The sequence below is a fragment of the Nanorana parkeri genome, unplaced genomic scaffold (assembly GCF_000935625.1).
Source record: "Nanorana parkeri isolate BGI_ZX_2015 unplaced genomic scaffold, ASM93562v1 scaffold2209, whole genome shotgun sequence".
Taxonomy (NCBI): Eukaryota; Metazoa; Chordata; class Amphibia; order Anura; family Dicroglossidae; genus Nanorana; species Nanorana parkeri.
Window position 1 is genome coordinate 169,839 of NW_017308477.1, and position 22,893 is coordinate 192,731.

The following is a 22,893-nucleotide window of genomic DNA, read 5'->3' on the forward strand; positions in this document are numbered from 1 at the left end:
GAGAGACCTCACCACACACATTTCATTTAGACTTCTTCTTCAACAATGTCAGTAAGCCAACTGCCACCGTATTTGACAGACTTGGAAGGTGGGTATTTTTATTTTGTACTTTCACAGGAATTTGTTCTGATTTTATCCGAAACAACCTGTCCAGTTTAAGGTGAGACTCTGGGAAATTCAGTCCAAGCATATGAAAAAGTGTGAACTCAAAGGAGAACTATGGGGTTAAGGCTTTACCCCATAGTTCTCCTTAGGGTAACGGGAGGACACAAACTAGCGTCCTCCCGTCAGCCTAAGCTCAGTATACCGCAAGCTACAGCTCGCGGTATACTGAGACGCCACAGTACACCGCGAGCTACTGCTCGCGGTATACTAAAACGCCTCAGCTGAAGTGGATCCCGACAATTATGTCTGGCTTTACCCCCTATGAGTGCTGGCTTTACCCCCTATTGGGAGATTTGTATGGGCTTGTTCACACCAGCAGCCACCCTCAACCGCACGGCTGCTGGTGTGCGTATGCCCAGGCAGTGCTGAGGCGCTCAATCGAGCACTGTTTCTTCTTTTTTGGCTCTGCCTATTTAGAGGCAGAGCCAGCTGTACCCGCCCCCTCCCCCGTCCGATCACCAGTCAGCGCTGGCGGAGCGGGAAGGGGGGAATCCAGCCCCTCCCCTGTCACGGCAGAGAGCGGTGACAGGATCGAGAAGTGAGCGAGTGTCGGTATGTGTTCGCTCACTTCCCGATCTACTGAGCCGACCTGTGACAGTCTCATTGTCACAGGTCGGCTAGAACTATGAGGTGAGTGAAAAGCACTCCCCTCATAGTTCTCCTTTTAAATAATCAATTTTACTGTAAAATCATGCTTGGCTTTCCTCCACTGATGGTCCTTTATTTTGATAGGTGGCCTCAGTGACCAATAGATAGGAATATTTGCATATCATTCCCGATGCCTAGAGATTATTGTTTTGTCAGAGACTTATCAGTGAGTGTAACCTGCCTGTGTATTTTTTCCATATCTTTAGTTGAAATTGCTCACAGCTGTGGCAGGTTTATTCTTACTAGGGACGCACCGATACCGTTTTTTTGGTATTGAGTACTGATATTTATCTTTCTGTACTCGCCATTACCGAGTACCAATATCAGTACTTCCCACCCAATCAGCATGGAGCCACTTCTTGCCAGGAAGCCGGCTTCATGTTCCCTCACGGCACTGCTGGTCAGAGAAATTCTCCCTCTGACGGGAAGTTCTGGTATCGGGGAAGGTATCGTAGCATTTTTGCAAATACTCTGTATCGGCATCGATACTAGTAGCAGTGCATCCCTAATTCTAACCTGTGCGTTAAACACTGCTCCCTATGGTAAAACGTGGTAGCATAGTCAGAAGATCACTACATCATCAAAGCTGTATGGTATACAATGCCTAGTGCAAAGAACACTCGGGTAGATCCCTCTTTTTGCACTGGAGGGAGCTGAAATGTCTTTGCTGGCACTATTCAAATGAGGCCAACTGCAAGGAGAACTGTCTCTGTGCTGGTTCTGGAACAGAGGAGGCGAGGCTTTATCACCCTAAAGTTGGCTCTAAGCACTGTGTACTCCAAAGGCAACTATGACATGTTCTCTTTACAAGGTGTATGAAACGGTTTCCAGTGTTGCACTCTTTCTAATACTTGTTAAAGAATAAGTAACTATTAAAGGAGAACTATGAGGTAAGTGTTTTTCCCCATAGTTCTTCTAAAGGTACATGGGAACTGGTGGCTATTTGCATAATGCTGCTGTTATAGATATAATGTAATGTAACATTTACTCTTCATATTTATCAACAGTCTGGAATACGATGAAAACAATTCTATTATTTTCCGACCAAATACAAAGGTAAGTTTTTAGACGTTTTCCTTTACGTTAGCCACAGTCCTAAAATCTTTCACCAAAGAACAAAACTTTTAAGCTTGAAAAATGATAGTTAGAAAAGGTACAAGCATTTGATCAGTGCAAAACCCACTATTACCTAGTAGACCAGCTTGATAAATAATGCTTTACCTGGAATCAAACTAACTTTTCAGATACAGTATATCTGCCCCTACTGTGTTTGGCTCTATTCAGAATAGTTATTGGAGTGTGAAAGGGTCAGCTCCCCTCTCTTCCTGCTGGAGAGGTGTTCCCTTACTTATGTTCCCAGCGACACCATGTGCATTATTCTGTGACAAGATGTCAATCCCAATTGGCACAGCAATCAAAACCTGCCAGTGGTTTTAACTGTTCAACATTCTGTACAAGAAAAAGAGTTGTGGATGGAGTTAGGCTTTAAAGTGCACCCAAACTGAAAAAGTTAGGAATTGCTATGCTATGTGGGATAAGCCAAGTTCATTTTAAGCGTAAAGCTGAACTCCAGTTACTCTTTAACTGCAGATATGATATGAGATGTGTCTTTGGGTATCTCATTCTTTTCGGTCATCCTAATGCAGTCAGTGGAGTTATTATGAATGAGTGGTCTGGTTTTATGTTTTCAGTGACATTTGAAATGCTCAGTAGAATGATTGTTAGACAGCAGGTTATTGACATATATTCTATTTTTCCATTTCCAGCTTTAGGGCCTCATGTCAACTCTTTGTGGTTTTCATAGGTACGCAGCTGCGTTCGAATAGGAGATGCTGCGTTTGACACGAGAAGGCTGTGATTGACCTGCTTTGCCTGTAGTTCCTTTGCACCTCAATCGGTCATGCTAGGTCCAAAAAAACAAAAAAAAAACAAAGCAGGTCAAACTCAGAACTGTCTTGTGAGCTCCTTCATCAAAGTCAATAGAAATTTGTTCACATGCATTTATTGTGTATTATAAATGCAAATCAAAAGCATCGACATAAGGTTTCTCAGTTTATGTAGGAACTTATGGAGTCTGATTTGATTGCGGTTTAAAGAACCCATGTACTTTCTTTTATGTAGCTCTATTTATATACCAATATTTGTTTTATGTTGTCAGGTTAATACAGATGGACTTGTGCTGAAGGGATGGTACAATTGCCTGACTTTGGCTGTCTATGGATCAGTTGACCGAGTGATCATAAATCATGAACGAGATTCTCCCCCTCCACCACCTCCACCCCCTCCTCCTCCACAGCACCAACTGATTGCACTGAAGAGGAATCCAAAGCATGGTTAGAGTAACTCAAATTGATATTGTTTTTGTATGCGTTATCATATGAGGCTTTACCATCTCTTGCTGTTGTAGTATAATTGTATTTCTAAGGCAATGTCAATGCATCATGTATTTTAGTATTGACATTAAAGTGGACATTTACTGACTGAAACAATCCCTATTGGTTATAACAAACGGCATGCAATCATTGGCTCTGCCTGAACACCGCATTCCCCTTTTACAGAGATACTTTATCATTTTCGCAAATGAATTATGCAGTGCATTTTCATCAGTGTACACGAGGGTCATTCTTAAGTCTATCAGATATTCAAAAGTTCTTTAAACTAAATCCCTCTCTGTGAAATGTATCCAACTAGTTATGCAGTTTTGATACTAGTACGCTCAAAGCCTGTTGCCTTCCTGATCATTGTATGTGACCTGCTTCTGGCTCCACATTGCATTCCTTTCTTTCATTTTTGTCCTTCTCCATTGTTAGTTGAAGAAGAGAAGGAAGACCAGTACAATGGTAGTCCACCAAGACCACAACCAAGAGGCCCCCGGACTCCACCAGGTCCCCCACCACCTGATGACGACGACGATGATGAGCCAATGCCAGCTGCAGGTACTGGCCTAGTAGTTGGTCCTTTTTATTTATTTTTTCATGGAACTATTTAACCTTTTCTCTCAGTACAGCAAAATTAACTGTTTTTTAGGGTCTTTAAAAGTGGAAGACGAAAATGTTGCCAGTAACTGCTAATTGGATTTAGGCTCTCACATTTTTCTCTAGTAGAAATTGATGATTGAATGAAGGAACCAGATTAGTTGATCTGAGAACATCTGTAATATTTCAAACACATATAACAAGCTATTGGTTAAATCCTTTCTGCTTTCTGTATGTTCCACAGGGTCCAGTGAGTTTTTAGTGCCCATGTGGACTATTAACCCCTTCGTGACTGACGACGTACAGTGTACGTCGCCAGCATCGGGGCTGTTTAAACAGACTCCCGGCGGCTATTTAAACTTGTAAAGCCGACTGTCGGCTTACAATAGAAGCGATTCTGGCGACTTGTCTGTCGCCAGATCGCTTCTGTGTCCCGTAGAAGGGACAGCAGTCAAAGTGATAAAAGCGTCTTCTATGGATTTTTTGGGGTACTGCAGTTTTTTGCCGTTTCATGGCCGCACGCAATTTGTAACCTGGGCATGTTGGGTATCGTTTTACTCGTTGTAACCTCATATTTTATATTTCATTAAAAAATGGGTATTTTTTTGTGTTTTGGGGCTTTCAATTACATTTTTCACTAAATGTTGGGGTTTAATAAGGAGTTGCGCTAATATTGCGCAACATAAAAATTTGCAACTACCACCATTTTATTCTATAGGGTCTTGGCATTCAGAAAATATATAATGTTTGGGGGTTTTAAGTCATTTTCAGGCCTAAAATGTGGAATATAACATGGGTGCAAAAAAATGAAAAAAAAAAGGCCTCAGTCATGAAGGGGTTAATATCTTTGTATACACATATATATTGTCTTCTGTTTCGCTTTCACTTTAGGTGGTGAAAAAGAAGATGAGAGAGAACCAAGGGAAGGTTACTTCGAGCCCATATCTCCTGATCGAGTATCTGTCCACCCCGATGGTGCTTACTCTGATGAAGAGGAAGGAGAGGATGATCCTCAGGATGATGGAGAGGATGATGAGGAGGAGGAGGAAGATGATGAGGATGACCTCATCGCTGAGGATGATGAAGATGAGGATGATGGTCAAACAGAAGATAGCCTTGCTGATGAAGACGAGGATGAAGAAGAGGATGAGGACGAAATTGAAGGTGGTCTTTATGCATTTATTTTGGTTTGGCACCATTCTGTATTCCTGTTGCTGTCTTTAAGATCTTGTATAGCATTGCTGGTCTCGGAAATTGTTTATTGTCAATGTCATGTGAAGCATCCTAAAGATTTTACATTAAACTTGGGAGAAGTTGAGACCACTTCCAACTTTGTGTGTGTCAGTAAAAGTGAAAATGGTCTATTGTTTAGGACTCTGGGGACCTCAGCAGACGTCACATGCAGTCCTCAGAAAGTACACTCCTATTGACACTGCTAGGTTGTGTGTGATGTGGATGCAGTGGCGAATTCTGATTTTAAAGGTTGAGCGAATTTCGGTTTTGTTTTTTAAAGCTCTGTGGCATTGTACTAGAATGTCTTAGTTGTTCACTGATTGGTTTCCATGAATTGCTCCTTATAGGAAACCTGTACTTAAAGGAGAATCATGGGGTGAGTGAAAAACACATCCCCATAATTCAAGCCGACCTGTGACCAGAGACTAAAACACGTCGGCTCTATTGATTGGGAAGACAACGAACACATACCATTGCTCGCTCATTTCCCAATCCTTTCCCTGCAGAGAGCCGTGACTGCCAGTCACGGCTCCCCGCAAGGATTTCGCTCTCCGTTTCTCCAGCGCTGACTGGTGGAAAGGACGGGGAAGGGGGCAGGCAGAGCCAGCTGTCAATCAGCTAACGGGGTGGATTTCGACAGTATTGGAGCTCACTATATACTGAATTTTGGGTCAGTATATGTCGTCCTGTGACCCTGAAGAGAACTATGGGCAAAAGAAAAAGTTGCCCCATAGTTTTCCTTTAAAGAACCTTGTAGGCTGCTAGTTCCTGGCTGTTGTGTTGCTCAAAGGGGTCTGTACTTTCTGCACACACGGCAAGCACACAGGGGTGAAATCTGGGTGTAATTAGGACTGCTTATATGCATATTTGTTCCTGGTCAGTGACTTGTTCTTTGGGATGGAGGCGTCAGTGACGGCAGCTTACGCATTTCTGTCAGGGCACACATTTCTGTCAGGGCAAGTTTTCTTGATGTCATACTTTTAGAAATGGTTCCCATGAAAGAGAAATGTATTATAAGCTCATGCTGGGTACCACCAGCAGTTTTTCAAGTGAAATCTAGAAAATGTAGCTCCAATGTAAGGTAAAGCCCGGGAGCTATAAGAGAATTGGGCCTCTATACGTTAAAGGAAACCTCTAATGAAAATAAAATTGTAGGCTATCTTTTCTCCTGGAAATGCTCGTTGCCTGACCATGTATGGCATGAGTACTTTCAATAACTAACCCTGAACAAGCATGCATAGAACTTTCATGATCTTCTTTCAGCATATCTGTTTATTATTGATCTAGAAAATATAATATATGCTTCTCTCATCAAGGTAAGTAGTTGATTCTTGCTCTCCTGTTGCTTAGACCTCTTTCTGACTTGAGTTGTTTCTTTCTAGGAGATGACGGTTATGAGCAGATCTCCAGTGATGAAGATGGAATTGCCGATTTTGAAAGGGAAGCATTTAAATACCCGAGTTTTGATATAGATTACACTCCTGAAGATTTAGCATCTGTGCCCACCATGACTTATGATCCTTATGATCGTGACCTAGGCCCTCTCTTGTACTTCAACTGCCCGCACCGAACTGCTTTTGAAAACGAAGTCAGTAAGCTGCGTGATCAGGACCTCGATAAAGATTCCTCTGGGGCTAATGAGATATCAGTAAAACTATTGGAATTATTGGATCTGTACCAGGACGACCGGGGTGCAAAGTGGGTTACAGCTTTGGAAGAAGTACCCAGCCTCATAGTAAAAGGGTTGAGCTTTCTGCAGCTTAAAGAACCAGGACGTGACCATCTCAGCCAGTTAGTCGATTGGGCCATGCAAGCTTTGGATTTGCAGCTGGCTCTACAGCAGCCTATAGCCTTGAATGTCCGACAGCTGAAAGCCGGTACCAAGTTGGTGTCCTCCCTGGCAGAATGCGGCACCCAGGCTGTGGAGTCTCTAATAAAAGCTGATGTTATTGACAAGTTGTATGACTTGCTGTTTGCAGAACATGTGTCCTCTTCTCTCAAATTAAATGCTTTTAAATCCCTGGATAGCGTCATCAGTACGACTGAAGGGATGGATGCATTTTTAAGGAACCATACAGAAATGCAAGTGAAAAGCGGTTACCAAAGACTGTTGGACTTGATCTTGTTGGACCAGACTGTTCGGGTTTTTACAGCATGCTCTGCTGTTCTCCAGAAATGTCATTTGTATGAAGTACTTTCTGATGTTAAGAGCACAGCGAACCAGTTAGCTGAAAGCACGCCACCAGCTTCTTCAAACACAGCAGTGCCAGATCTGGAGACAGCGTCTGCTTCAGGGAGGCCAAACCGTGACTATGACAATGATGGCGAAGTTCCTATGGATATGGACCAGCTCTTGGAATCTACTATTAGTGAAGGGGACTTAGAGAGGTTGGTGGGGCTTCTAAATGAGATTTATCATGTATTGGAGACGGCACCACACACCATGATCCAGCCTCCTGTAAAGTCTTTCCCAACAACTGCCAGGATCACCGGGCCTCTTGAAAGAGATGACCCCTATCCTATCATATTTCGGTAAGGCAGGGATGTGATATCGCCCTAACATTTAATATGATATGTTTGCACAATGTTTATCTGTGTTCTTCCCAGAAAAATATTTTTCAGTTTGTTGGCATAAAGTAGACAGGCAAAACACTTTTGTTGTATAGATCTCAACTACAGATTTAGTACACCATGTATAATGCATGAGCAAAATTCCATACTAGCTTATTAATCAAATTTTGGTAAAAAAATCTATATTATTTGCACTTAATCACCCCATACAGCTGTTTGCCTATAACTGCCTAACACCTAGTATAATGCTTAACATGCACAATGATGTATAATGTCAAGAAAAAGGCAGTTTGATCCAGGTCTTGCTGTAGTTAAGGGATGTACTGCTGTTTTCTCCTGTCCTGCAATTAAGATTTCTTATTATGAAATAAGCACCTGTGTGCTAGTATGTTTATAAAGAAGGCATGTGGGCCACTGTTTTTTCTATCGGACCTTTTTTTTTTTTTTTTTATAATTCTTAAATACTTTTGCAAGCTGGTCAGCCTACTGGAGAGCAGATGGTGTAGACTTAAGGTAACTTAAAAATGTAAGGCCGTATTTAAGTATTTTCCACCCCTATGCTTTCGTCATCCTGTGTAGCCATAATACACATTCCCAAATGCAAGCTGTCCAAAAGGGATGCACCGATACTAGTATCGATGCCGAGTATTTGGGCGAGTACTCGCCAAAATGCTCCGATGCCTAGCCCGAAACTTCCTGTATCAGGAAGCCGGGCAGCGCGTCATTACACGCTGCCCGGCTTCCTGATTGGCCAGAAAGACGTCTCCATGCTTTCTCGTCACATGGTGACGAGAAGCATGGGGACAGCTTCCCTGCTAATCGGGAAGCCAGGTGGCGAATCTTTACACGCCATCTGGCTTCCCTAATGGGACTTCTGCTATTGGTATCGGCGAGCACCAAAAAAAAAAAAAAATCGGCACTCGATACCGAAATACCAGTATCGGTGCATGCCTACTGTCCAAACCTGTAAAATGTGCTTTGTTATAAGTTGTTCCTTTAAAAATACATTTTAATGAAATATTTATTCTGGTTTCTTGTCTCAGGTTCCTGCACAGTCACCAGTTCATGGAATCTGCAACACTGCTTCTGTCTCTTCCTGGGACAAGCGCTCACCCTGGGATTGTTCAGACTGTAAGGGAGATATTGCGGTTCTTGGCACAGTCACAGAAGGGCCTCCTGTTTCTCTTATTTGAGAATGATGCAACAAACCTGATCGCCAGAGCCCTGTGCCAGGTGTCTGAACAGGATCAGGAGGACAATCTGCCGACAGAGGGGAACAGTGAGGACTCGTGTTCCTTGTGGCTCCTACATGCCACCCAGGCTCTGCAGTACATCTCTGAACTCTTCCACCATTTCCAGCATTGCACCGGTGCAGAGGAGGCTGATCATGCTAATTTACTGGGGATCCTTCACAATCTTTACCTGATCACCTTCAACCCTATAGGCAGGTCTGCCGTGGCCCATGTCTTTAGCCTGGACAAGAATCTACAATGTCTTATAACTCTGATGGAGTTCTGCTCGAAGGAAGCACTCGGGTAATCTATTTTCCCTTCTTGCAATTCTCATTTAGGTGGCCATCAGCCATGAGATAGCTGTACTTGTATTTCCCTATATGCAGCAATACCAGACAGAAAACTTTGCAGTGTTTGCAGCAGAGATACAGAAGAACATGACCAGTGGAATCTTTCTGACCCCATTCTGGCCACCAGTCATGAACAGTGCAGTTTTAGGAGAGAAGCCTTGTATGCAGAAAAACTCTTGAAAGGAACCCCTAAGAATAAAAACTTCATCAGAAACACAGCCACATGGCAACGAGAAACACTACACGTGGCTGTGCTTCCAGTTCTAGTTAGATTCATGTTTTAGTTCAACTTCATATTATTCAAGATTGGCGAGTTATCCGCTCTAGCTTAAAGTAATATGAAAGCCTAAATGTTTTTAACTTACAATGAATGCTTTTACTTCATGTTTAAAAAAAAAATAGTTTCCTGCAGAATCATCCGGTCCCCAAAGCACTGGCCCTGATATCCTGTTGTAGGGTGGCTCCTTTCCCTTTGCAGGATCCTATGGAGCCACCCTTGTGTGTAATAGTATGCTGTGTGTGTTACCACACACACAGCAGGGCCAGCCACTCGCCTCCTCTGTTCTCCAAGCTAGTGGATGGAGAAGACTGCTGTCTCCTGTGATCGTGTACTGGATAGGAAGTTCAGGGAAGCTTAGTTGAGAGAGTTCGAGCCGTTCAGAAACATGACTAAGTTTGGGCAAAAATATCACAAATTACTTTGCTGGGAAATGTATATTTGTTATGAATTCATTATTGCAAAAAAAAAGTTTGAGAGTTAAATACTATTTTTAAAGCACATTTCCGGGCAAACCAAAAAATACCTTGGTAGTGGGACAACCCCTGCACTGCAAGGGTTAAATGCTTGCTTTTGTCTAGGGGATGGAGAGAAGCAGATTTACTTACCTGATCCCTGCTTCTGCCGGCTCCCTCAGGGCTTTTGGGCTGGTCCCTGTAGCCTCTTCTTTTTTGTGCTCCGGTGATGTGAGGGCATCATGTCTAATGCAGGAGGATGCTGAGGGACATTCCAGCAGCTGGAACAGAGGGGGAGAAGATATTGCTGTCTGCTGGGGGAGCAAGATTCAAGCAAGTAAATCTGCTTTACTCCAGCCCCTAGGCAAAAACGAGGACTTAACCTCTGCAGTGTGGTGGTAGCGCCACAGCAAGGGTCAGGGGGTGCGCAATTCCTATTGCCCAACGTCCGGAACATGCCGTGTCCATGCGGGCAGATTTTTTTTTTTACGTTTTAGCCCTGTTGCGGGCAAAGAGCTAGGCTGAATGTAGAGCAGGTGAGGAGCCTGATTGTCCGCCCGCCCCTTCCATGGTGGGCTCCCTTCATCGGCCACCTCTGATCCTATATAATAAATATTACAAAAATTAAAACCGCCCCCCACCATCTGCATGCAAATAAACGCATAGGGCGCAGCAACGGGCCTTCTCTGCCAGTACGAGTGTACTATCTGTACCCCATACTGCTGTCCTGTGCAGCCATGCTCCCTGGATTTAGAATTTTGCTCACAAATTGCGAGCACTCATTGGTCAGCGCGATCACCAATCAGAAGCACTTCTTAACACGTTTCATTACGGTTATGGTTAAAATAATTTTTTCGTATCACGACAAGTAGATTGTCATGAGGGACAAGTAGATTGGGCCCCGCTATAGTCCTTGGACGAGTAGTTTTTTTGCCCAGAGATGGGTTTTAAAGAGTTTACTTTGTATGAGGAAAAAGACATGGTTCAGTGCCATGCTGGGTCATTAGTTCTGTCTGAGTTCTTGGTGGGGACTTGTCACACACACCTCTGATATCATAGATTCTCTCTGCAGAACTAGCTATAGTTGGTGACATTGGCATCTTTGCGAGTCCTGTGACTCGCAATCAGTTGGTCATTCTTGCAGTGCGGAGTCAGCTAATTCCCTGCTCGGTGTGAAACAGCTTTAATACTAACAAATATACTAACAAATATAATGTTTAACACTAATTGTGATAGACATTTAAACATGTGGTTAATATTTTCAGTGATGCAAAATCGAAGAAATCTGTGGCCTATAACTACGCTTGTCTGCTTGCGTTGCTGGTGGTGCAAACCTCAAATGATGTTCAGACGTTGGAGAATCACTCTGCGCCTCTGCTCAAGTTGTGTAAGGCAGATGAGAACAATGCCAAGCTGCAAGGTAAGTGCTCTTTATTGCACACCAATGAGTAATTTTTTGTTATGCAGCTTTTCTGAGAAACTGTGTTTTACATGCCAGATGTTGGATTCATTGCATGCTTGAGGTGCAATAATTACATCTCTCTCCCTGCCCCTAAAGTACTAAAGTAGCTAGCCGCTCATCACTTCCAGCCGAAATTGCATGTGGCAAAACGGACAGATACACACTACTTGGTTCTTACAGCTAGCAAGTAGGAAGGCATGTTCCTTTTCTGTCAGGAAAGCCCAGTGGGGGACACTATCCAAAATCATTTTTAAAACAAACGTTTTGACTTTGACATGCTTCCCGGTTGTGAATTATTATTATTATTATACAGGATTTATATACCGCCAACAGTTTGAGTAGCTCTTTACAATATAAGGAAGACATTACAATCACAATACAATTCAAGACAAGATGGTATTTGTTTCAAAATGGCAGCCTATATACAGCACGGGCTTCCCTTTTAATTGGCGTACATGTTTGCTATTATTCCACATTTCATTGGGAGTGAATCAGGAAGAACTCAAGCAAAAATTGTAATTATTTTGTAAAATAAAGATCCAATTATATAACTAACAAGTTTTTGGAGTAAGGCCTGTGACTTTATCTTGGCTTCATACGGGTTTTACGTGACGTTTGTAATCTGTTCCTCAACGATGATGTGATTTCTAACTGCTTAATATATTGTCTCACAAAATGAAGAATCCTGCTAACCTCATATGATTGGATGTGTGGTACTACTCTGTGTTCATATCAGTGTCTAGTCCTTATGTATACAATTATTTAGTCCTTATGTATACAATTATTTAGTCTAAATTAACACTTTTTTTCTTTTAGAGCTTGCTAAATGGTTAGAGCCGATGAAAACTGTTCGATTTGAGATCAATTGTATACCCAACCTAATTGATTATATTAAACAGGTAAGTGGTATGGAGGAGTACTTCTCAATCTTTGTCAGACTAGAGCCTGGTAAATTCTTTCAAAAAGTTTGCATGTTTAATGCCCCAACATTAACAAAACAAATAAGCTGGCCTGGCCTCGTGATTCTGTCATTGGTTGGTTGCTTCCAGCGACAGGATTACAAGTGTAAGCCCAGGTGGTGAAATGCGTGAGAGGCGCAGGTGTAGGAAAGGTCTTTTGGTGGTGTATACAAGGGAAGGGAATTTATCAAAACTAGAGCAGATTTGCGATGCAACCAATCACCTTCTGTCTTTCATTTTTAAATCTTGCCTGAGCAAACTGAAGAGAGATGCTGATTGGTTGCCACGGGCAACTGCTCCAGATTCTGTTTGCTCCAGTTTTGATTAATTCCCCCCACTGTATTCTGGACTCTGAATGGAATTTACTACAATACATTTTGGATTTTATCGACACCGGTCTTGTGCGGCTAATAGCGGGAAGCTCACAAGTGTGCCATGGGCCTAAAATCACACCACAACTGCTTTTTATGTAAAACAGCAGCATATTTTACCACCAGAAAAATCGCCCAATAGCACCTTGCCCCCTTTTAATAACCTTCATCCAAGAATCCCTCAACCAGAACTATTAATTAGCAAATCGGCAAAATGTAATTAATAGCAGAACCTCCCTCCTTTTAAGTGCTTCACCCCTTTTATGCCTTGCCTGCTGCTGCTCCCACCCCTTCTCACAGTGTGCAGCCTTCCGCTGTGAGAAGGGGCAGCATTCCACTCGCTTGGCACTCACTTGGCACAGTTTTCAAGCCACAGTCCAGCAAGGGGGAAAGCAGGCAGTTCAGGCACACGGACACAATAACTGCCAGCATTGAAAGGACTCAAAAAAACCCCAACCCCTTGTGTTAGATGAGCATCGGCAGGAAGGAAGCTGCAGCCCTGTGGTTGAGGAAAACTGATATAGATTTTCTCTTTTTAACATGAAACTCCCATCTATTGTGGTGTTGTGTGTTTTTTTTTTTTTAGATTGCATGTTATACTTGCATTCTTAACACTCCAGCTTCCTGCTCAGTCCAGCGCTTGCAGTCCTCTGGCCAACCACAGTCATGTCATAATGCCCATTTCCTGTGAGCCAAGCCTGTGCTTTGCACACGCCTAGGGGGTGCATCATCACACAGGCAGAGCTCACAGTACTCCAGGACTGAGCAGCACACGCACACGTCATCATATGAGCACTTTTCAATCTAAGATAAATCTCATGAAGTTATACTTTTGAATTGTAAAGTCATCATTTATTCCACCTTTTTATGAATAAATAGTATAAGAAGAACAGAAGTATTTACTTCTCCGTATGAAAATGTGGCTTCAAGTTCGCTTCATGTGTCCAAAGACCTAGGCATTTGGCCACATGATGTATGCTAAATCTGTGATATATCGGCTTTGATATCATCTAACCTTTCCTTTTAGCAGAACATGTGACCAAGTCATTTTGTTTGTATGAGCAGCTATGCAGGGAGATTACGGCAACTTTTTCTCTGTGAAAGGTCCATCACTCTTTAAGGCACTGTTTTCCGTCAATGTTTAAACCTGCAATAGGAATATAAAACAGGCCTATAGTGCCTGCTGCACCCACTTCTCAATCTTTTTCCTTTTCGGACTCTTACTACTGCCTCACCATTGATCCTTCAAGTGGTCCTGAATTCAAAAAGTGAAGATTTGTTGTGTTATTGGGTACATCTTGTAGTGTTAATCGAAACTAAGCAATACTCTGAATCTTTTTTGTTTGGAATTCCTCCTAAAATAGCAGTGCACTTCCTGGTATGTGAGGGTCTGGGCACTTCCGTGTCTATATCTTCATAGCTGTAGATCTGCAGTGTGAGATATAGGCACTGCTGCCTCTGACTGCTAGTCTTAGGTGATTTGGAGTGAGATTTAGTTCTCCTACTGTTTTATTTGCTGGAGGTTCTGACACTAGGAAGCAAGTCCTGCTTCTTCCAAGATGGCCACCTCCATACAGAGACACAGTGCAGAAGAAGGCTTGGTAATGGGAAAAGATCAGCTGCAGGGAGGCCACAAGCAATACCGTTGACTAATCCTTTGCCTTCTGCCTGCCCTTTTTGCACAGCTTCCAGAATTCAGTTTCTCTTTAAATGTCTAACCTCCAAATCAAATACGTACTCTATTGCAGCTTATAAATCATTAAATGAGGTTGCTGCATTCGTTTTCTTTGTTTTTATTTTCCCCTGATCTGGCCAGTAAGTCATTTATTTTTCAACTTCCTTACTGTCCGGTAAAAATGGCCGATGGAGGATCGGGGCAAACCTTTTTATCACTAACGGGTGCTTACTAAGGTCAACTTTTATTCATTTAACTTAAACCTTTATCCCAAAAGGGGGGGAAAAAACTGTTGCTGTAACTGCTTAAAGTGACATTAAAGGATAAATCCCCCCCCCCCAATGCTGGTGTAAGGACTTACCTTAAATGATGCCTCTTGATCCGATCATCTTCTTTAGTGTAGTTTTCAGATGTCCCTCCAGCGTTGGTGCCGGTCTTTGATCCAGCACTGACTCCTTTGTGCTAGCTGGCACTTCCTGTCCCACAGTGTCTGTGCGAGTGCACGCTGCTCCATAGACTTATCTTGTGTGTCTCACGGCCGAACATCTGAAGTGCGCATGCGCTTGCCCCAAGATCCTTTGAGGCCGCCCGAGACTTTTCAGGTGTTCGGACGGGAACGCGCAGCGAAGACTCAGGTAAGTTTAAACCTCTTGAAAAGGTTTTTTGTTTTTTTTTCATATATCTATTGCTCGCTAGCAATAGATATATGCAAAAACACGCTTAGGGTTTAATAACCCTTTAAATGTTAGCTGGAGTTTGCATTTACCATGTTAGTCCAGTCCTTGTAGATGCTAGTGCATCTAACACTACCCTCTCCACAGGCTGAAAATGCTGCTGTCCAAGGGTAGCTCAGATTGAAGCCACCCTAAGACAGGAGGTGTGTTGTTGGTCAGATCACCAGTTGAAAGTAAAGGGGGGAAAAAGCCTAAAAAAAAACCTATGCAGCCAGCACATTTAGGGATTGGTAAACAGCAATATATAACTTTTTTATTTATGGGTTTAAATGTGACAGGTTGACCTGGTAATCCTTAGACACAGGCACCCTAGGATTTGGAGTTCTGGGGTGTTCGAGAAGGGTACAATTAGGTACTTGCGGTTGCATGCTTTTACTTTACTGTGTATATATTAACTTGTCAGAACAAAGCACCAGATACTCGTTTTTTTTGCTGTGCAGTACTAAACTGTTCCTGTTTTCACTTTGTTTGGTTTGTTTTACTGATCTGTTGATTGAACTGTATTGATCTTATTTGTTCCACTAGAATGTTGACAATTTGATGGCCCCGGAAGGTGTGGGACTGCTAACCGCTCTTAGGATTCTTTGTCATATAGCTTGCCCACCAGCTGCTGTTGATGGTATGTAAATATCCCATGACGTTCTATATTACCCTGCTACCAAAGCTACTGAATTTTTCATGATGTGTAATATTAGTCTGTAGAAATGGATGAAGAGAGGTGGGTTGTAGTGTTAAAATCAAAAAATACAGGGTAAAGGCATTGACATATTGGTATAAGAACTGAACTGTGCTGGTCTTGAGAAAGCAGTAGTGTAGAACAATCACAACAAATCTTTTTGAAAAAAGAGATTTAGAAATGAAAATCACTAATAATAGGGAACATATGACACAGCCTGTAAATGTCTTTCTGGAATCATTGGCTGGAACCTAGGCTATCTTTGACAGCTGTCCTCTAAGATGGCACTGCACGAAACAATGTACACCTCCAGTCACTATCCCACGGTTAATGCAAATTTGTCTTGACATGTGGCTGACTTCTAAGGCTAAGAAATTCTCAAGTTGTGACCTGCCTCTGAAAGTTTAAACAGTACAGAACAACGTGAAATAAAAGGTTAGCATGATCAAGGAATTTATAGAATTGAATTGCTAAAAATCAAGTCAATATTTTATAGGATTGTTACATTTTGCTGGGAATGCATATTAATATTGTAGTCAATTTTTACTATTGTTATTTAAAAAAGTATTAATATTCTGATACTATCCTATATTTTTCAGGACAACAAAAAGACCTTAAATGGAATCTCGCTGTCATTCAGCTTTTTTCAGCTGAGGGACTGGACACCTTTATTCGCATCTTGCAGAAAATGAACAGCATCCTCATCCAACCATGGAGACTCCATGTCAACCTTGGAACCACTTTGTACAGGGCAATCACTATCTCTGTGGCCCGCTGCACCCTGTCTCTCCTTAAGACAATGCTGACTGAGCTATTGAGAGGTGGTTCTTTTGAGTTTAAGGACATGCGTGTTCCATCCACACTAGTCACCTTGCACATGCTCCTCTGCTCCATACCTCTTTCTGGAAGGTTGGATGGAGAAGAGCAGAAGATCCAAAATGATATCATAGACATCCTTCTGACTTTTACCCAAGGAGTAAATGAGAAGTTGACTATTTCTGAGGAAACACTGGCCAATAACACATGGTCATTGATGCTCAAAGAAATTCTTTCCTCTGTCTTAAAAGTACCCGAAGGATTTTTCTCTGGACTCATCATACTATCAGAACTTTTACCCTTCCCACTTCCAATGCAGACAACTCAGGTAAAAGATCTGGTCTCATTGATCCATTAGAAGGCCAGGCCATCATTCATAACAAACCACAGATGATTGTTCTCCGGAGTTTGATGAGGGTCTGTATTGTCTTTCAGGCTTTTGAACCAAAGGACATTGCTGTGGCTGTGAACACCAGGAAGTTGTGGAGCATGCACCTACACGTTCATTCTAAGCTGATCCAAGATATTGTGAAGTCTTTCTCTGGGACATCTTGCCAGCCTCTGCAGCATATGATAAGACGAGTCTGTATCCTGCTGTGTGACCTGGCCTCACCAACTGCACTTCTGATTATGCGCGCAGTGTTGGACCTCCTAGTGGAAGATCTGCTGGGGTAGGTGTAGATTTCATCTTCCCCCTTATAGACTTTACAAACTGAGACTTTACTCCAGTATTTGTACTAACAAATCAGAAATGTAATAACTGTTATTTGTCAGTATGCCAATGTCTGTCAAACTATTTAATGATGGTTGAAAGCTGAACTCCAGGCATATGACTAAATACACAAATTAAATGCATATGAGAGATGTTTTACCTGCCAAAAGATTTGTATTTCATCTAGTCGCTCTGACACACAACACAGGTCCTCTCCACACCCCTATGCTGTGATTGCATAGTGAAAAGAGAAGCAGCAGACTGATGAGTGGACCTGTCTGTCACTCTGCGGTCTTTTCAATCAGCATGCCCCTTGCACTGCAGTACACACGATTTGGCTCCTTGTGCTGCTTCCTTCTCCCCCTCTTTAAACTTTGTGATACCGACTATACAGTAGACTGCAAGAGGCTTATACCAACTCAAATTCAGATACTGAATACTGCTTGCATTAAAAAAAATGCATTTAATGATGAAGTAATGATTACATGTATTTTATCTGGCTGAAGTTCTGCTTTAAGTGGTGTGGGTGGACAATGTCAAGTCCTGTGTCTATATAGTTGAGGCTTTCGGTGCATAAGGCCAGTTTGGACTGCAAACGTAGCATGCTCTTGACATTAGTCGAGACACTTGTGAAGTTCGGTATAAATTTTAGGTGCAGTTGACCTGCTTGAAGCTGCTTTTGCATTCCCATAGACTTGTATGGGGAGAGAAGCAGTTCTGAAGGAGGCAGTGCCCATCCACACTGGCTCTAACTTTACTGAAGAGCTGATCTAATAATGTAAGCTAGTGACTTGCAAAGAAATGAAGCTCATAGTACAGCAGCAACTCGGGTTAATCATCCTTCGGGCTGGGGGTGTACCCCAGATATCTGCCGTGTCTGGCAGTATATGATCAAATAAACCTAAGTGATTACTTTTGTTTCAGTGGTCCGGAAGATGAGAAGAAGCAGTATACAAGCCAGACAGCTCGGCTACTCGCACTTTTGGACTCCCTAGCTGCCCACAGAGCATGCAAAGTTGCTGTTCTGCATCTCATTAATGGAGGTAAAAGTGATGAGCGTTATATCGAAGTTTTCCTAGAGATGCTGAACATCATGAAGTCTGCAGGTGACAACATCATCCACCAGCAGTGTGCAGAGTATATATCCTCCATTGTGCAAGACCTCTGTGACCAGGTAGAGTCCTCAATCCAGTCCCTAAGTCTATATTGTGATCTTTGCTCTGTTTTCATTCACAACCATGGCTTTCTTCTTTTGTAGGATATTGCTCTCATTATGCCAAGCTCATGTGAAATCTCAGTGTCTGAATTAGACCAGCTTGCCAACTCCTTGCCTGGCAAGGATCTCCTTCCCTCCATCTGTGATGGCTTAATGGAGACTTTATGCAATAATGACAGCAGTTACACTTCACTTCTCACCTGTATCCGCACTATGATGTTCCTCTCTGAGCACGATTATGGCTTTTACCACTTGAAGAGGTACTGAGAGACTATTACACAGTCGGCTCCTTTTCCTTAGAGAGATATAAAACAAGAACTAGTGAACATAGAAGTGGCAGGTTAAGTTTACATTATTTTGCTTTGGTTTCCTGCAGCTCTCTTAAGAAACACAACAACACACTCTACTTATTGTTGAAGAGAATTGTGTGTGGGTTTGGTAAAGACATGGGAGAACTGGCTTCCTCCTTCTTGGATTTCATGAGACAGATCCTGAACTCTGACCCTTTGGTAAGTAGACCCCCTGTTCTGTTGCTTTTAAAGTTTTACATAATAGTTTATACAGGCAAGTCAGTGCCTTCTGATGTCAAAACCAAAAACGCATTTTGAGGTACACCAGATCATTAAATCCAATGAGTGATATCTTATCTATACTGTTCTGTGTCCTAAGCCAGATGGGTTGCTGTGGACAGTGAGTACCTGCAAGGAGCTGTATTTACAGGGGAACATATTTACCTGTACAAATGTTTAAAGTGGTGGAGTGCACCTGAAAAGGGATAAGATTGGCCAACGCTTTGTATGGTTGTATCTCTGGATGCATGAACCGATGATAATAAATGGGCTAATTCCAGACTGACATTTTCCGGGTTTTTTGTTTCAGAGAACATACTTCAGAATTGTAAGCTGATGCGTACCCAGTAAGTGTCTGCACAGGGGTGTGGAAATAATTTTAAAAAAACTACTTGTCCAAAGACTAAAGCGGAGGCCCAACTAGTTGCCCTGATACCAAAAATAATTTTAACAAAAACCATATTTAACTGTGCTAAGAAGCACTTCTTATTGGTCAACGCAGTCACCTAACCAATGGGTGCTTGCAATTTGCGAGCGAAATTCTAAATCCTTAGCGCAGGGCTGTGCTGGACTTAAAGGAGAACTATGAGGTGAGTGCTTTTCACTCATCCTCATAGTTCTAGCCGACCTGTGACAATGAGACTGTCACAGGTCGGCTCAGTAGATCGGGAAGTGAGCAAACACATACCGGCGTTCGCTCACTTCTCGATCCTGTCACGGCAGAGAGATTCCCCCCTCCGATCCTCCAGCGCTGACTGGCGAAACGGACGGGGTGGGTACAGCTGGCTCTGCCTCTAGATAGGCAGAGCCAGCTGTCACTCACGCAGCTGAGCGGATCCGGATATAATTGTCGGCTCCGGCTGCGCCGTCTCAGTATACCGTGAGCTGTAGCTCGCGGTATACTGAGCTTAGGGTTACGGGAGGACGCTAGTTTGTGTCCTCCCGTTACCCTAAGGAGAACTATGTTGAAAAGCCCTAACCCCATAGTTCTCTAAGTACAGGGTACGTTTAGTACACCCATACTGGTGGAGGGGAAGGGCCTTTTGCCGAAAGGTAAATATATAACGAAGGGGGGATAGAAGGAAAGTGAGTGGGTGGAGAATAGGGAAAAGGTAATTAGTATAGGGTTATTCTATTAATTACATCGGTAGACAAGCTCCAAGGCGCCATCACTCAGTGGAATATTTATCGGGAAAAGGATCTTTCCAATGATCAGACATCTGGTCAGTGTTAGGAAGGGGCTGATCTGTCTTTAAGCCTGTGAGGTAAGCCTATTAATGGCTTGTCAAAGAGCCTCATGCAAAGTGAAAAAATGGATCTTGTAGACCAGTGACAGCAAGTATCAATTTCAGGTCTTTCAGAAATTGCTGGGCTATTGGACAGAATCACAAAATAGAGCTGAGAGTCACTATGTGGTCAAATTTCCTGCAGCAAAGGGATGAGTGACATGGAAAAGAGTCTTAAGTCATGTACCTCAAAAATTTTGCAGGTAGAAATGAACTGCTTTGTGTATCCTCAAGTGAGAGGTGTCTAGTATTAATCCTTCTTCTTTTGCATACTGTATTAAAGTGATCTGCTCTTTCCCTGACTGACCAAACAGAAAGCTGTGATATATATTTGTATTTTAAATAAACACAAATCTTAATAGCCTCAATATGCATCTTCATAGCCATCAGTACTTAAATATAATGTTTACACTATGCGAAGATTCTTCCAATGTTTTTGAATTTACTTATGCTGTTAAAATGATGGCTTTTCATTGTGTAGACTTCTGGGGATGATGGAGGAATGATGGAAGTGGATGGATCTCACCATTCTAAGACCCCAGGGCTCAGCCCTGGTGAGATGAAGCAGTTGCTACTCGGCAAAGAAGACATGACTCAAAATCTGGTTTTGGACCTGGAGAAGCTTGTCCTGGTAAGTCCGTACTTATTTTTTAAACTGTTAGGTTAGACCTATTTGATTTAAGATTTTTGGATTCTTAGAACCGTCCGTCTCTAAGCATGGGACCTGTAACACTGTTGCAATATGTCTACCTTCTGGGTGGTTTTTAACAGGACTAGGCTATTAAAAGGATTCCATAGAAAATAAATCTACTCTGCAGCTTACATATATGCAGTTATGTGCAGTTATGCATGTTTCTTTAACCACTTGCTGACCGCGGCGTTAAACCCACTTCCTGGCCAGGCCATTTTTCAGTATTCAGTGCTGCGGCACTTTGACATTTATTCCGTCATGCAGCGCTGTACTGAAATTATTTGTATACCATTTTTTTGGGGACAGAGCCTTCTTTTGGTTGTATTTACCACTGCGGGTTTTATTTTTTACTATATAACAAAAAACGTGTTTCCCTGTCAAATGTAATGAAACATTTATTATTACCCCAATTTTTTGGTAAAATATAAGACAGGATCATGTCGGGTAAATAGACACCAAACATGTCAAGCCGTAAAATTGCGCACGCCCGCAAAATCGCAAAAAAACCACACCCAAAATTGGCCATAGATGACGCTTTAAACGCTTTTACTGCTCATCAGTTTAGTGTTATCAGTGATTGATGGCCGTAAACGGGGTCTCAAAGACACCTAATGTTACCTAGGGACCCCCAGAGAAGCTGATGAAGCAAAGATCTGCTTCACCAGCTTCTGTAGCTGGGAATGACAGATGAATGCAGGAAGTGATGTAATATACATTACTTCCTGCATTCGGGGACCGGAAAGGAGATCAGAGGGAGCTCGTGTACCGTTCTCCCTTTGATCTCCTGTCACAGAGCAGTTGTGCTGGTCCCAGGCACAGCAGATCTCGGGACCGGCAGGGGGTAAAACTGCATCTACTACAAGCGATCAGGTGTCTAGAGACGCTCAATCACTTGAATGTAAACAGCCATCGCTGGCTCTTTAAATTTTTGACAGCTTCCCCGCTCGTGTGTGCCACGCACGAGCTGGGGCAGGGGAAAGACATCTTAAGATGCCCACCCGCTCCTCTAAGGCTCCCGTCCGGCCGTTTTACTTACGGCCAGTGGACGGGAGGTGGTTAAAACAATCCATGTTTCCTTATAATAATTAAAATCATTCTTTCCCATAATGTTTGACTTGTTTCTGACACCAGAGTACACAATCCTTCATAGAGACGGCAGGCACTAGAGGGCACATAGTTACATAGTATTTGAGGTTGAATAAAGACATAAGTCCATCAAGTCCAACCTATTGCGTGTATGCATTTATGTTTGAGCAGGTGTGTGTATGAGTCCATGTGTGATTTTGCTCATTAAGAGTACCTGTACCCCTTTGTTACGGTCTCCTAGGAACTCGTCCATGAGTCTCTTGAATGATTCCACACTCTTAGCTGAGATCACTTCCTGCGGCAGCGAGTTCCAGACCCTAACTGTGAAGAACCCCTTGCGCCCCGTGTGTAGGATTTTTTTTTTCTACCAATTTGTGGTGGTGCCCTCTGGTCTTTGTTACGGAGCTAACCGTAAATAGTTTGTTAATAATGTTGCTGTCACCCTTGAATAGTTTATACATGAAAATCATGCCCCCCCTTAATTTCCTAACCTCCAAAGAGAACATATTTCATTTTAACAACCTTGTTTCATAGTTCAGGTCTTCGAACCCCTTAATGAGTTTGGTTGCCCTCCGCTGGACTTTTTGTAGCTCAAGGACATCTTTTCTTAGTATTGGTGACCAAAACTGGACCGCATACTCCAGATGCGGCTGAACCAGTGATCTGTAAAGTGGTAAAATACTGCATGTCAGGCTAACTGGTCTATAGTTCTCCGGTTGGCATTTTGACCCTTT

At 42.7% G+C, this 22,893-nt stretch overlaps 1 protein-coding gene across 1 annotated transcript in view; it reads left to right on the top strand.

The window, feature by feature from the left end:
• LOC108801073 (protein virilizer homolog) overlaps positions 1-21,013 on the top strand; it is a gene marked incomplete at its 3' end in the record, with an annotated part of 24,976 nt that extends 3,963 nt beyond the window's left edge. The window contains exons 3-18 of the mRNA XM_018573022.1: positions 1-88; positions 1,821-1,869; positions 2,972-3,146; positions 3,624-3,749; positions 4,680-4,952; positions 6,404-7,553; positions 8,636-9,127; positions 11,172-11,326; positions 12,185-12,267; positions 15,633-15,726; positions 16,383-16,927; positions 17,035-17,270; positions 18,236-18,485; positions 18,570-18,787; positions 18,904-19,036; positions 20,864-21,013. Coding sequence (XP_018428524.1) covers positions 1-88; positions 1,821-1,869; positions 2,972-3,146; positions 3,624-3,749; positions 4,680-4,952; positions 6,404-7,553; positions 8,636-9,127; positions 11,172-11,326; positions 12,185-12,267; positions 15,633-15,726; positions 16,383-16,927; positions 17,035-17,270; positions 18,236-18,485; positions 18,570-18,787; positions 18,904-19,036; positions 20,864-21,013 — 4,217 coding nt within the window. The remainder of the gene's footprint in view (positions 89-1,820; positions 1,870-2,971; positions 3,147-3,623; positions 3,750-4,679; positions 4,953-6,403; positions 7,554-8,635; positions 9,128-11,171; positions 11,327-12,184; positions 12,268-15,632; positions 15,727-16,382; positions 16,928-17,034; positions 17,271-18,235; positions 18,486-18,569; positions 18,788-18,903; positions 19,037-20,863) is intronic.
• Positions 21,014-22,893: the final 1,880 nt, after the last annotated feature.